The 16,287-nt window shown below is 43.6% G+C and overlaps 1 protein-coding gene across 3 annotated transcripts in view; it reads right to left on the bottom strand.

The window, feature by feature from the left end:
• The window catches only part of LOC124796417, a 523,416-nt gene that overhangs the window by 160,991 nt on the left and 346,138 nt on the right, over positions 1-16,287 (bottom strand). For all 3 annotated transcript variants that reach the window (XM_047260593.1, XM_047260592.1, XM_047260594.1), the window contains exon 4: positions 11,306-11,404. In XM_047260593.1, the coding sequence (XP_047116549.1) occupies positions 11,306-11,404 (99 nt within the window). The remainder of the gene's footprint in view (positions 1-11,305; positions 11,405-16,287) is intronic.

Genomic DNA, 16,287 nt, shown 5'->3' with positions numbered 1-16,287 from the left:
CCGATTTCACTCCCTTCCTGATGAACAACATGTACCCGTTCACAACTGTTCTGTGAATTGTTCTGTCTTTAGATGAGTCGATCCGTGCACGACAGAGCATGTGACCAATATGTCAAAAAGCCACGCGCAAAAATGCTATTTTTCAAATGGTCACATCTAGGATTCTGTTGAGCACAGAGAAGGGGGTACACTGTTTTGGATAGCCCTTGGCCTACCGACCATTTGTATACCTATCACAGGAAAGGGCATACTGTAGCTATACTACAGTACAGGGCCAAAATATAAGCATTACACACTTCTTTCAGCCCGGGCAACTTCAGCAAATGGGGAGGTTCTTTTGCGTTAGAAGTGGTCAAGCATGAGCCCTAGACGGCTTGTAAGAGCAACATTTGTTCATGGGCAGTTCCCTGACAAAACCACAAAAATTTGTTTTCCGCCATTTCTTGCACCGTGGACCGCAACTATCTAAATAACTAACCATAGCAAATGGTTCAAATTTTAATTGTATATTCTTGCGTCATCTATCTAGATATGCCATTTTCTCGTTTTCGAAACTCTTTAGCTGTTATCAAGACCAAGAAACGTGATTTGGGTACCAAAAGTACCAACTGTGGGGAAGGCCACTCCTATAACATCTATTCACGGCAAATAGTCGAAAGTTTCACCATATTTTTAAATGTGATGTTCTCGGGGAACGTTGAAATTTTTTTCGATATCATTATCCATTACGAGATCCCGAGGTTGAAGTTAAAGTCCTTATGCATGTGAAATTTGCGCGTAATATGTGGTTTTAACTGATGTAGGAAAATTATTTTCTCATACGAAATTCTTCGTACTTGCGAATCAAACACCGCATGTTTTGCTTCACTGTAGGTATAGCCTAAAAATGTTGTGGGTTCTTATGTAAAGTAGTGTAAAGTGAAATTGCGTTGGCTGGGAGTCATGTCTTCACTTTGAACTAGAGAAAGCGTCGAATCTGTGGGATGGTGACTTTACACCGTACATTTGTAGTATCGCTTTATAACTTCCTAATTTCATTCCTCAGGCGGTGGTTTTAAAATGTTTTTGAATTTAACGCAGCACTCGATTTAGACTTGAAAGAAGCGAATGGCGACTCTCATCTCACCTAGAAGAACGCCTACTCTGCCTTCTAGGAAAAGTTTCCGGACGTTGGTTGGACTTATCGCAGAGGAAAAGCTTGTAGCAAAGCGTCAAAACGTAAGTTAAACGATTTCGAGTTAACATTATATTTCGCGTACTTATTTGTTGTTTATATGTTTTAAAGTACATACATGTGTTTAAGTACATAAAAAAGTGTCAAAATTTTACTCATCTAAAGAGTTCGTTTTATATACGCATCATACCCTACTGAAACAGGAAAAAGAAGGAAACCAGCGGCAGAATGCTCCTAGCACAGTACCAAAAAGCGAATATGTTCTTCTTTAAAACCCACTGACAGAAAATTGGGGAACCAGTTGCCTCAATCCACATTCCGCTTTGGCCAATAAAAGTTTGGCACGGGAACATATCTGCACCTCTTTGCGCTGAAATAGAATAGCAGCGAGAGAGAGGGACAGTGACGGTGAACAGAGACGAAACAGTGAGAAAGTGGCAGTGAAAGAGACAGTGAGACGAAATATTGGTGGTCAGCGAGGCAATGGTGGTAAAAAGGAAAGAGCGATGGGTGGAAATAGAAGCAGTGGGAGGAAAAGTGAGGGGAAACAGTAGAAATGAAAAATACATATGGGTGGAGATCATACATATATTAGCGGGGGTCTGAACCCTCCACCTCTCATCCCCCAGACTGGCGAACACTGACGCCTAGGTATAAAAGAATGCGCATTTTAAACCGAAATTTTGAACGCATGTGTACGAGGCAAAAAAAAAATATATTTGCCCCTGAATTTCTGAGGTGCCGTAGTACAGTGGAGACCGTGACAGTGGGAAAGAAAGAACAAAGGAGACAGTGGCAGTGGGATGTCGTGTCAATCAAAGGGAGAAAAATGAGACAATGGGAGAGTAACACATACAGAGAGTGGCCGTGAGAGGGAGATATTGAGTACGAAGGCTCAACTACAAAGAAAGACTGGGTAAAAGGATTTATAATGTTCCATTTTAAAAGAGCGTGAATATATTCGCATGCAAAACTTTTTCGGAGGAAAGCGGAATGATTATTTACGCTGCTAGTTTCCCACTTTTATGGCAGATTCTTTTAAAGAGGGAACAAATTCGCCTTTTTTGTGTTCCGACAGGAGCATTTTTTCGCTAGTTGTTCTATGGATAAGTGTCAGTAGATAAGTAAAGTCACTTTATTTAGAAATACGGGCAAGTAATCAGAGATTACGTTATCCGAGCAGCGTCCGTGATCGTAAGGTACTGGGCTCGCATTCGGGAAGACTGCCGATTCAAATCCCCATCGCAACATGCAAACTTTGATTTTCCGTGATTCCCCTAAACAGCGCTTAACCCACATGCCGTGGTGCTTCATCTTAAGGACACAGCCAGTTTTCTTCCGCATATATCCACAATCTGAGCCTAAGCTGGGTTTCTACACACTCCATCGTCTATAGGGTTTATAATCTTCCTCCATTTCTTGAACAGCGTTATCATTACGGCAACTTGTAGTTCCTATTTTCTGGAAATATAATTCATGCAGTGCTCTGAACAAGGCCCACGTGAAAGACAGGTCGTGGCGCGTATGTCACAGCACGTGATACACGTCACTACCTACGAGTGTCAGCAGCCGTATCCGGCGACCGAGCGAGGTGGCGCAGTGGTTCGACACTGGACTCGCATTCGGGAGGACGACGGTTCAATCCCGCGTCCGGCCATCCTGATTTAGGTTTTCCGTGATTTCCCTAAATCACTCCAGGCAAATGCCGGGATGGTTCCTCCGAAAGGGCACGGCCGACTTCCTTCCTTAATCCGATGTGACCGATGACCTCGCTGTCTGGTCTCCTTCCCCAAAACAACCCAACCCCGTATCCGGCGGGAAGGGAGTAACTATTTCTTACGAGTTTAATAATTCTTGACTGCATGTTTAAATGCATGCAAGTCTTCAACAGCACACGACATAATCAAGACCTTAATGTTTCTTTTCAAGTAAACATTGATTTCTCGCGGGATCTGCAGGGAGCCACGAGTTAGCGAAGCGTGACAGGACAAGCCAACTAGTCTGACGTCACAGGTTTCTTACGCGGCCCGTACATCTCGTTGGCCCTCGCTTACACAATATGACGCAACATTGCGCACGAAAGAAACATGAAAAAAAAAAAAAATGCCAGATTATCTCATTTCTAGGTTGCAGTACATCTGTGATGTATAGTCTGTTAGCTTATAAAATTAAGCTCATAAACGGTTTAACAGAGCTGTCACAGCACATCCGACAACAATAACTATTTCTAGATTTATTCATTTCATGTAAGTTTTTTTTTTCGCGGCGTGCTTTGACAACTGCGTCTTTCTGCATCTGTTTCCTTCATCAAGCTTAAGCTGTAACCCCTACAGTTCCAATAGGAGCGTTGCAGATAACATTGAAGTCACTCTCCGGCGCAGGTTGTTTTTATTTTTGAAATAAAACGCTTCATTTCATGTAATTCTCCATGCTTTCCCGGGAATACGTTGACAAGTCGGATAATCGGATCTTCTTCCGGTTGTTCGCGTCGTTCTCGCTGTCTTCTTCAGGTGCTCCAAGGGAAGCACCAGGGGAGCAAGCCAGTGAAGCTCTTGAAATATCGTGCGATAACGAAATGAAAACCCGGCAGAAGACCCGATTATCCGACATGTCAGTTTATTTCATACTTTTGCTGTAAACTAATTTCGTTCAAAAAATGGTTCAAATGGCTCTGAGACTTAACTGCTGTGGTCATCAGTCCCCTAGAACTTAGAACTACTTAAACCTAACTAACCTAAGGACATCACACACATCCATGCCCGAGGCAGGATTCGAACCTGCGACCGTAGCATCGCGCGGTTCCGGCCTGAGCGCCTAGAACCGCTAGACCACCGCGGCCGGCAAACTAATTTCTTGCTCTTAGTCATTTTCAAGTTACATCTTATTTGTGCCACAGTGAAAATCTGTGGCCACTAAACATCTTACCTTCCACACGTATGTGCGGGGAAAGCTCCATCTATTCGTATCCTTAATAAATGTTACTTATGATCATAGCAGTAATGGGCAAAACTATGACAGATGCGAATATGAAAAATGGAACACAAGGCTATTGTAGCAGGTAAAGAGGCTCAACACACCGATGAAGAAGGTCGGTTCGTACCGTCTATTCCGCATTCTGACAGTTTACCGCGAAGCATGGTCAGCGATCCTTGCGAGCTACGGTTGGCAGTTGGGTGAGTCTCTCACTCTGCAGAATTTTTTATGCTCAAACAAACATTTCTGACTGATTAGCTTTATTTTCAAAATTGGATGCACTAACAACTGCATCATACACACCCGTCTACTGTTGCAGTGGTCTGCAGTGCGAAGACACGTTTGATACAGCTCTTCACGCTAGTCTATTTTATATCCGAATAACCACTGCAACCTAAATCCATTTCAACCGACTTACTGTACTCACGCCTACATCCCCGCCCGTAATATTTACACCCGCGCATCTTTCGTTACAAAATTAAGAACTCCTTGGTGTCTTAGGACGTGTTCTATCAACTGATCCCTTCTTTTAGTCAAGTTGTGTAACAAATTTCGTGCAACAAATTTCTTCTTCTCCAATTCGATTCACCAATTGTTCATTAGTTATTCTACCTATCCATCTAAACATCAGAATTCTTCTAAGGCAGCGCGTTTTAAGAGCTATTATTCGCTTCTTGTCTGAACTGTCTATCGTCCCGGTTTCCCTTCCGCCAGACGAATACCTTCAGAAAAGATTTCCTAACACTTAAATCTACTTTCGAAGTTAAATTTTCCCACAAATGACTTTCTTGTTATAGCCAGTTGACAATCAAATGCGGCAATGAATTCAGTTTGTCCAACAGGACACCGTTCAGGCAGATGTTTGTGTGGAACTAAAGTGACTTCCTGATACACCTGCTATCGTCTGTCGCCGAAGAACGATACACAAAGGTAATGTCTGATAACATGCATCCCTTTGTTCTCTAGCAGCATCTCACAGGATGCCCCGTCTCCAGCAAGACATCATAACACACCATCGTTGAAGAATTGTCTCAGAACGGATTGAAAAAAACAGCAGGGGCATTACGGTGCCTGAAGGTCTAACGAACGGCACACAGTTATGAGCAACAACCTAACGCGGTATTATTTATGCAGTTCCTAGACTTCACGCTCCCAATTAAAAGGCTTACCGAAGCGTGTGGCTGATAGGCAATTAATACCGTAGTCAAGTGTTTTTCTACTGCAAATAAACACATAAGCCACTTGACGAGGGGGAGCTCGTCCCGTCATTTTCTCTGAGATTGGGGGCACGATTATGCAAAGCCGACGATGAAAAATCCCTGTCTGCTTCCGTCAAACCTCTTTACTGACTACGCAATAATACTCAAGATACGCCGAAACATCTTCTAACAGCATAGGTAAATTAGCATTGCGTCAGTCTTTAAAGTTAGCATTAATATCGCTTGTACAAAGGGAGTTTAAGGAGGTGTAGTAAATACAATCTAAGACGAAAAAAGGTGCACCACGAAGGAATTGTCCGATTGGGATGGATATAGGTAGACGTGGTGTACATGTGTAGACGAGCAAATCAATACAGTTTCAGAAAAATAGAATAATTTATTTAAGAGAAAGAGCTTCATAAATTGAACAAATCAGTAACGCGTTGGCCACCTCTGGTCCTTATGCAAGCAGTTATTCAGCTTGGCACTGATTGATAGAGTTGTTGGAAGCCGTCCTGAGGGACATCGTGCCAATTGGCACGTTACATCGTCAAAATCCCGAGATGGATGGAGGGCCCTGTCCAAAATGCTCCAAACGTTCTCACCTGGGGGAGATATCCGGCGACCTTGCTGTCCGTGTTGGGTATGGCAGCAAGCATGGAAACAAACCATAGAAACACACGCTGTTTGCGCAAGGGGAATCATCTTGCTGAAATGTTAAAGTCCAGGGTGCCTTGCCATGAAGGACAACAAAATAGGGTGTAAAATATCGTCGATATACCCTTTCACATATTTGTCTATGGGGATGGTTGGAGGGTCAAGTCTACAAAGGAAAAGTAAATGAAAGAGACGAAGACAGATCGTTCGGATTACAAGTAGCTCTGGCCTCGTAGAAGATTACGAAGAGGAGCTACGCGGGGTGTTGTCAAGAGAATTCGGAAATGCACTGAGCTCTGCGTTGGAATTTATGAAAATCAGCTTTGAACTTAAACTTTTACCTTTAATAAACAACTTTTATGAGTATTTATTTGGGTTACATTCCAAAAATCAACAACAACTGGACATACGTTAAACGGATTATTTTTTTCGAATTAGTCCGTACTAGCACTTCAGTATGCCCGGCCACAGCGGGTATGGGTAGCAACTCAAGACATGCTGCGCTTCCGTATGAAATACTAGGATAGCCGCCGCAAGAGGCGGGAGAGGTGTCTCACGTAGACCGCGCCCCTTGCAGGCTGGGCGGCCACAGTCACTAGCTCCGTGCTGTATCAAGTGCTCAGTTTCTAGTCGTATCGTCCCTGCTAGACTGTCTGCTTTTTGCTACTAGGATATATTCAGGGCGCAGATTATGATGGCCCTTGCTCTGTTTACGATTTACTCTTTCGTATCCGAAGCGCACAAAAAGATATTTACTATTCGTCCTGAAACACCCTGTATATCACCATTTGTTGCGTCACTCGAGCACAGACTGATCACAAGTGCAATGTAAGGGATACAGAGTTCGTCAAAAAGACACATCATGTGACATTACGAGTTGCGTCCGGAAAATGGCGAGATACTGAATTACACCACAGGCCTAAATACTAATTCATTAACAGTGCAATGCTACGGCAAACGCGTGTGTGTGTGTGTGTCTAAAGAGCAGTATAATGATACTGTTGGAGCCATTCGTTGGAAGAACGGTTTGTTGCATCTCTACGCTCTACGAGGACCGACATAAACTTGGACAAGTTTACAGTAATCAATACTACTGAACCGTTAAGCCCCATATTATCCTCCACCACCAAATTAACTATTACTTGATGCTTCAGGATGTGTCCTGTGGCCTATCTTATCTTTTACTCAAGTTACGCTACATAGTTATTTTCTCCCCAAGCACTTGATTAGTTTCCCAAACCACTTAGCTAATCACCAGCATTTTCCTGTATTATTATATTTCAAAAGGTTCTATTCTAATCCTCTCTATACTGTTTAACATGCACATTTCACTTACACATACGGCTGTATAAGCAGGGGGAAAGCTTTTCTTGCTATTGCCAGTATACAATTTACACTATGAAATCAAAAGTATCTGGACATCCCCAAAAACATACGTTTTTCATATTAGTTGCATTGTGCTGTCACCTACTGCCAGGTACTCCATATCAGCGACCTCGGTTGTCATTAGACACCGTGAGAGAGCAGAATGGGGCGCTCCGCGGAACTCACGGACTTCCAAATGGCTCTGAGCGTTATGGGACTTAACTTCTGAGGTCATCAGTCCCTTAGAACTACTTAAACCTAACTAACCTAAGAACATCACACACATCCATGCCCGAGGCAGGATTCGAACCTGCGACCGTATCGGTCGAGCGGTTCCAGACTGTAGCGCCTAGAGCCGCTCGGCCACTCCGGCCGGCACGGACTTCCACCGTGGTCAGGTGATTGGGTGTCACTTGTGTCGTACGCGAGATTTCCACACTTCCAAACATCCCTAAATCCACTCTTTCCGATTTGGTAGTGAAGTGGAAACGTGAAGGGACACTTAAGGCACAAAAGCGTACAGGCCGACCTTGTATGTTGACTGACAGAGACCGCTGACAATTGAAGGGTCGTAATGTGTAATCGGCAGGCATATATCCAGACCATCACACGGGAATCCAAAACTGCATCAGGATCCATTGCAAGTACTACGACAGTAAGACGGGAGGTAAGAAAACTTGGATTTCATGGTCGAGCGGCTGCTCATAAGCCGCACATCATGCCCGTAAATGCCAAACGACACTTCGCTTAGCTTAAGGAGCGTAAACATTGGACGATTGAACAGTGGGAAAACGTTGTGTTGAATGATGAATCACGGTACACAATGTGGGGATCCGATGGCAGAGTGTGGAAATGGCGAATGCCCGGTGAACGTCATCTGCCAGCGTGTGTAGCGCCAACAGTAAAATTCGGAGGCGATGGTGTTATGGTGTGGTCGTGTTTTTCATGGAGGGAGCTTGCACAAATTGTTGTGTTGCGTGGCACTATTACAGCACAGGCCTAAATTGATGTTTTAAGCACCTTCTTGCTTCCCACTGTTGAAGAGCAATTCGAGGATGGCCATTGCATCTTTCAACACGATCGAGCACCGTTCATAATGCACGGCCTGTGGCGGAGTGGTTACACGACAATAACATCCCTGTAATGGACTGGCCTGCACAGAGTCCTGAACTGAATCCTGTAGAACACCTCTCGGATGTTTTGGAACGCAAACTTCGTGACAGGTCTCACCGACCGACATCGATACCTCTCCTCAGTGCAGCACTCCGTTCAGAATGAGCTGCCATTCCCCCAGAAACCTTCCAGCACTTGATTGAACGTATGCCTGCGATATTGGAAGCTGTCATCAAGGCTAGGGGTGGGCCAACACCATATTGAATTCCAGCATTACCGATGGAGGGCACCACGAACTTGTAAGTCATTTTCAGCCAGGTGTCCGGATACTTTTGATCACAAAGTGTATATCCTTTTCGCTTCTAGCAAAGTCAGGGTTTTTTCCGCTGTCCAAATAAGGAAGTTCGTCTATCACTTTCGTCTTCTCTACCTAGATTTGCTCCCTCAGCAAATCAATTCGACTGCAGTACGTTTTCTTCTATGTTAATTTTATAACCTCTTCTCAAGACTACCCACTCCGTTCAACTGATATTCAAAGTTTCTTTCACGTCTCTGACAGGATTAACGTGTGACCGGCGAGCCTTAAAGTTGTCATTTCGTCCTCCTGGACTTTAATTCTTTTCCAAATTTATCCTTAGTTTCCTTCAAACTTTTTTCCGTGTGCAGATGGAATAACACACATTCGACTCTTGCAAAGACATTCTGGCTGCCGTTGCACGTTGTAGGCAATCTTCATCAGTGACATAAATACGCAGAACAAATTCTATGCTAAAGTTCAAAAATTACAGTCGTATTTTTATTTTCTTTGTACCTTTTTTCAGGCGTGGTAAAGCACGTGACAACTAACGTAAATCACTGGATACAACACACGATGGTGGGAATGACGTCAAATTAATATTGCAAAGTGGTGACTTTGTTCCATCAGGTTTTTCCAACCTGAAATTTCAAATTTCCCTGAAGCAATTTTCGTCGTACGTGATAGCAAGTTTTAGTTTACTTGATTTCATGGCCGCAAATGAAAATTTCTGAGCTGTCACGTCGCTTTTTAGTGATTATTCACAGTTTAGTTAGGATTTACACTTTCATGATCACATTTTTAAGTTATAAGGCGAAGACCTTGATAAAACAAAATTTATTGTGTGATGACCTAGAGTACATTCTGGGTGTACCAGAACGGATGATCAAAATTCAGGGATATGACACGAACGATCATTGAAGCAAAAACCCTCATATGGATATATGGCCTATTCTGAATGGTTTTCGATATAGAACACATTTAACGCACATTGTTATTTATTTTCTGTATCATTCGATACATTGTCAGGTTTACACACGTACACATCCACAAACAGTTGGCAATCATTACAAGATGCGTTTTACAAAGTATCAATTGAAAACTACGTATTTTTAACACATTCACCTGTAAGCATTGTCGTACACGTCATAAACCATTTGTCGTATACAATGAATGTTCGAATATCACTCCGTTAGTTTGAATGCATTTGTGCGCTCTTCGGATAACATTTAGCGTTGCACGTCCTGTAAGTAGACCAAGAGAGTCCACAATGTGACCAAAGAGTTCGCGTCACGTATATTAATGGGGTCCGTATCGGAAACCATTCGGCACGTGTTCAAATGAAGTTTTCTGCTTGAAATGAGCGTTCCTGTCATACCCCTGAATACTGATCATTCCTACAGGGAAACCTTGGATGTGAGAAATCTCCGGTGGAACACTGGATGAAATACAGTAGACTTAGAAAGCAAAGATGCATCACATTTCAAACCGGTCGCTCTTCACACTACGGTCATCGTTGATTTTGAAGAGCTGCATAGGTCAGTAAAGTATTACTCTACACCGAAATTAGTAGAGCACAACAGATGCCTGAATACTGAAACCCGATGTTCAAAGCATGCGTGTTGTGATATGGATCCGTATTACGGAACTAAGACTCCCCTCCGATTTTATGTGAACTACGAAATCACAGCTACGCAACAAAATCTCACGAGCACGCTATGGTATACTACAGTCAGTGTCCCTCAAAATCAAGCTACAGGGGAATAGAGTTTCAGCGTAAGATCCACGGGCAATAACGAAGATTCCAGATATCGGTTAGCGCGAGTCGAGCAACAAACATTACAGAAATTGAATTGAAACTTTACGGTTCGAGAAACCTTTTCAAGTCTCAAACATCTATGACGTATATATGCAGACTGAAGCGATCAATGAAAATTTGTACCAAGGCCGGGTTTCGAAGCCGGGTCTCTTGCTCCTTAGGCAGCAGCGCTAACCGCTGCCCCACACGAGCAGTGGCCCTGCAGAACTGCACAGACTACCCTAGCACGCCTCCTTCCTCGGCCCACTTGACATTCCCAATAAACTCGAATAGCATTGCAATGTTATGGCTGTAGAAGTGTTTTCCCCTACACCTCGTATGGTAAATGACACGGTTTAAGCAATTCTTATAAGCTGCGGATCCATATTACAACCCGTTTCTTACAATAATTCAAAGCCATCTTCACCTTCCATTACGCAACTCAACAACCGATGGTTTCCGAAGCAGAACCACATAATGATTTTCAACTCCCTCCAGAGTCTGTCAGGATTCCAGGAGTATTCCACTATTCCTCGATATCTCCAGTAAATTAGATTTCCCTTACTATTTCATATCTTCCGACTGCTGCATCAGAGAAAGCACTCCACGTTCTAGAACGCCGACACATTTAATAGCAATTTATGGCTGTACATGAGAGGAGCTAGGTCATGTGCGCGCGCGAAGCATGGAAAGGAGCAGCGGCAAAGCTGGCTGATGCTGAGTTGCCCTACCTGGGTGTGGCCCAGCAGCTTCTCGACGGTGTGCGTGACGAAGACGATCTTGCCCGCGCCGGTCACCACCAGCATGAAGCCCTCCATGCCTTGCAGGAACTGAAACATCACACGATACCATCGTAACCAACTCACAACGCTTACTTTACACAGCTGAATAAAACGTAGTATACCGTCCCCCCCCCCCCCCCAAAAAAAAAAAAAAATAAAACCACAGTATTTATAAAGAAGAGGCATTTAAAAACTGAATAATAAATGGACACTAGCCGCTCAGGAGAACATTTCTCTCATGTATCCGTATTATAATAATTTCTCCGTGTAAATTTCGCGGGCAAAGAAATATAACAAAATGATCTAAAGAGACGACAAGATACGCTCTTTTGTTAATTTTTTAGTCGTCTTCACTTCTTCTCTTGTCTTGGTTGCGTGTTGACGGACATCTTGCGAGTGCTGGCAAATGTAAGCATATTTGTACTAATTAAGCACATAATATATTGATTTAATATTATTGTTCCCTTTCAATTTTTAAGAGGTGATCCCGATTTCATGTCCGCCTTCCTTGAATTAACCTGCATTCGAGTAATTTACAGTGCAACAATCACAGCGGCCGATGCAGCCAACGACGCCATTTCCTGGCGATATTAACTTATAAAAATTAGCGGAAGCGAAAAACTCGCCCGCTATTAACATATTATACATTTTCCTCCACAGCCGCCCGACGTTGCAGAAAATACGTAGCTTAAGATTCTTATTCTCAATACAACAGCCAGGAACCAGAGCCAGGACTCCGACTACAATGCTATGGTTAACGGAGGTAAGAAAAAATACTCTCGCGCGTGTGTGGGCCGCAATTGTAATTAACAACTAAAGTTTTTTTGCTTTAAAGTGAACTGACTAGAAGAGGAAATAAATATGAAAAGTTTATTCCATTGTTCAACTTATATGCTCATGTTTTAAGATTCAGCGAGTCTAACGTTCATTAACGTAACAAATAATTTCCACTGAAGATCAATATTGCTAGAAAAGAGAACTTCACAAAAGCATTTAATGGTAAGTCAAAATTGAATGAAATACCATTTTGATTAAGGCCCACACAATCACCATTACCAATCAATTTCTGTAGTAAATAATAAATTAAATTACGGCGGCCGACGGACGCGAGAGTAGGACGAATAAAAAGTTAGAAATCAGAAGTCACATAATGGCAATAACACATTACAGATTAAGAACTTAAAGCTAAAAATTAATTCAAAAACCTCCGTAAGTGAGGAACGGGAAAACTTGCATATCAATTGTACAATTGGTGCGAGGTCGGCCGGGAGATGATAAAGATGATAGGAACAGGCATATCTTTCGGATTCCTTTGAGGTAGTACGTAGTCGTATTAAAAAGTTACTATTATTTCTGAGATGGCAACTTCCGTTAAAAACAAAATTTGTAAAAACTTGAACGCTTTATCCTGCAACGATACAATTGCAAGGTGAAGATGGCCTCCGAGAGTGGTCCTTCCATAACTGCAAAAGACGCGATTAGGTTGGCCTTAAAAGTAGAGCCACTTTGGTCTATCGACTGTTTTCTTTGGGAGCTCATGTTTTAAATAGCACCCGAAGTGAGCAGTGGCCCTGACTTGCCCACTTCTTGAACCTCTGCGTGGAAGTCGACAAGCGTTTCCACAGTGGATACTGACCCATACGGGGGACATGGAACGGCAGTGAAGGCGCCATGTCGTAGCAGCATAGCCGAGTGATGAAACGACGCAAAGCAACCGGTTTGCAAAGAGCAAATCGTTGAAGCATTCGCTGCTCGTCTACCGCAATCAACTTAACACACCATCGAACAGCTCACGGCCATACTGCCGATTTATAATGTCTGGCTGGCATTTACTCAATAGATGTTACGAAGATACCGCTAAGGTGCGCCAAATGTTTTATTGCCGCCGTGGCATCATTTCTCTTTCCCACTCGCTTAATTTCTCGTGTATTTCAACATTTATTGCGCGTAATTTTCTCCGGCTGACTGAGCCGTGGCTGCTTGTGTAACGCGGAACTGACCACTAGATGTCAGACCCGGTAGCATAAAAGAATGCGGGGAGTATTGTGGTGTGAGTAAAGAAGCAATAACAGCAGAATGGATCTGTCAGGAGAGCTCAGTGACTTCGAACGTTGACTGGCCAACTGATGTCACCTGAGTTACAAATCCATTAGAGACATTTCAATGCTTCTGAAGCTGCTTGAGAGACTGTAGGTACCTACGATTACGAAGTGGAAACGCGAAGGCACAATCACAGCTCAATCGAGATCAGGGAGACCTCACATACTGACGGACAGGTACCGCCGAGCATTGCGAAGGAAGGTGTAAAATACCGCTTGGAATAAATAGAAGGAGTTGCTCGTGAGATCCAAAGTGCTAGCCCCACTCCAGCTAGCACACTGGCTGTGCGTAGGAAGTTAAAAAGAATGGAGTTCAGTGGTCGAGCAACTCCTCATAAGCCACACATTTCTGTAGTCAGTGATAAGCGACGATTGAGAACGTGTAAAGAGAGACGCCACTGGACACTGGATGACTGGAAACGACTGATCTGGATGTTATATCCCGTGGCAATGTGATGAAAGGGTTTGGGTTTGGCGAATGGCTGGAGAACGATACCTGCCATCTTGTGTAGTGCCCACAGAGAAGTACGGAGAAGGCGGTGTTACGTTATGGGGGTGGTTTCCGTGGTTGAGGCATGGTCGCTTACGCTTAAGAAAACGATACCTGCACAAGGATATGAAATCGTTTTATTACACTGAAGAGGCCAACTGCGTACAGTAGACGAATAGTTCTGGGACGATTATTGTTCGTACCAGCATCACAACGCACACTGTTTTAAATCGGCATATGTGAGGCAGTGGTGGGTGGGCAGTAGCATTCCTGAAACGGACTGCCTTGCTCAGAGTCCCGACCTGAACCCAATGGAACGCTCTTGGGGTGACTTAGAGCACCGACTTCGCACTAGACGCCAGTGTCTGGTTTCCGCTCCTGGGGAACAATGGACTGCCACTCCTCATTATTAATAAAGCTGACATTCGTAACCTATCATAAATTAGTTTATAACATATTATAAATTATTTTGTACGAACTACACGGCGCTTTTCTAGGTTTTAATCCTCAGAGTCACGTAGTACTCGTCCTCGACGTATCTACAGCATCCGCATCTGTGTCCGTGGTGGCGCACATTTCCTCGCCACTAAACTTGGCGCCACTGTCCTGGGCAACATTACAAACCTCACGCGCGAGACATTGCGGTGATCACCCTTCGAATGGGGACTTAACGTTTGGCGGTCTCCTTGCAACGATGCGAGCGGAGTACGCAATGAACAGGCTGCAGGTTTCTCTCACTACTCCTCTCTCTCGCCTTCATCAACGGCAGAGAGACCACACTGAAACTCGGCATGTGCTTGTCACACTTCGCGGAGGAATAGCGGCAATCACCGCGAAGAAAGAAAACCGTTCCAATTAGGCAGCTTATTCTACTACGGTGAGTTTTCCAGCTAACACTAGCACGCGACTGATTTAACCGAGGTGGGTGGTGCATTGATCAGCGCACTGGAATCGCATTCCGGAGGACGACTGTTCAAATCCGCGCCCGGCCACCCTGATTTTCGTTTCCCGTGATTTTCCTAAGCCTCGTAAGGCAAATGCCGGGTCGGTTCCTTCGAAAGGGCACAGCCGCTTTCCTTCCCTATCCTTCCCTAACCCGAGCTTGTGCTCCGTCTCTAATGACCTAGTTGTCGACGGAACGTTAAACGCTAATCTCTTCCTTCTACGACTGATTTACAGCACCTTCGTTGAGGTATCTTAATGCACCTAGAAAATAGAACCAAGTATTTAATTAGTTGACCTTCTCCAAAATTCTCCCAGTGAGATTTTCAACTGCACTTCGTAATTTTAGTGTCTGCGACAGTAATGTTAATATGTTACCGCCCAGATGGAAGGCAGCGCATACGCTGCTGGTAAAGTGGAAACCGGAACTACCCGAAGACGACGCTTGCAACAGCGAAATACGTCATGCTGTGTTCGTAAAAAACATTTGTGGCTCGTCACGATTGTCAACTTGTTCCTTGCACACTCCTAGAAATAAAACAGTTACGAGTAGCGTCTGAGACGGAAAGAAAACGCTGGACAGTAATCAGAAAACTGAGATACTCAGAGGTTCTGTTCTCAACACTGCAGTTTCTCTCACAAGACGGAACTGTGAAAGATAATGAATCTGGAAAACACGTAGTATTCGCATATATACACTTTCAAAATAGTTTCTCTACGAAGTGCAATGCAGGGTGACTGAAAGATAGAAACAAGATTAAGTAATTGACTTCGACTTAACGTACAGTCTGCTGTAATAATGTGATTTTCTGAGCTAAAATAAGAATTTTTACTCGAAAAGTAAAGAAAATAATCTCTCATGAAGTCTTGTAAAACTTGATAGCATAAAACAGATTTCGGGTAAGAACTAATTAAACAGCGCTAGTAGGTGAAAAGAAAAGGAAAGGCACAGAAGCACATGCATAAAATGTAGGGGCTATTAGGTGCAAATAGCGACTCCTGGACTGTATAAAATTTTATAAAAATTAGTCACAAAATATATCAGGAGTACTGAGGGTTCGCGATTAACAAAAATAAGCGTAACAAAAAATTTACAGGAGTCTAGCGAAATTTTCAAATTACAACTAAAGCCGTTAATTCCGCTGGCCTTCGTTCAGGCAACTTAACTATATCGATTGGGGCATTGATAATAGAATACCGATGGAGCGCAGATAGGTTGAAAAACTACTCCATCGCTGCCAAGAGCGTCGCCAATCGACAGATAATTTGCAATTCTGATCGTGGAGGGACAGGAGGATACGACGCAAGGTAAAAGCGTAAGAAACAGGAGCGCAGGCGAGCAGCTGAATATCTCCCTACTAGAGGCACTTTGCAGACGCAGAACTCCGGCGTCAAGGTCA

The sequence above is a fragment of the Schistocerca piceifrons genome, chromosome 4, assembly GCF_021461385.2.
Source record: "Schistocerca piceifrons isolate TAMUIC-IGC-003096 chromosome 4, iqSchPice1.1, whole genome shotgun sequence".
Classification (NCBI taxonomy): Eukaryota; Metazoa; Arthropoda; class Insecta; order Orthoptera; family Acrididae; genus Schistocerca; species Schistocerca piceifrons.
Note: the sequence above shows the minus strand (reverse complement) of the source record. Positions and strands in the feature narration are given on the sequence as shown.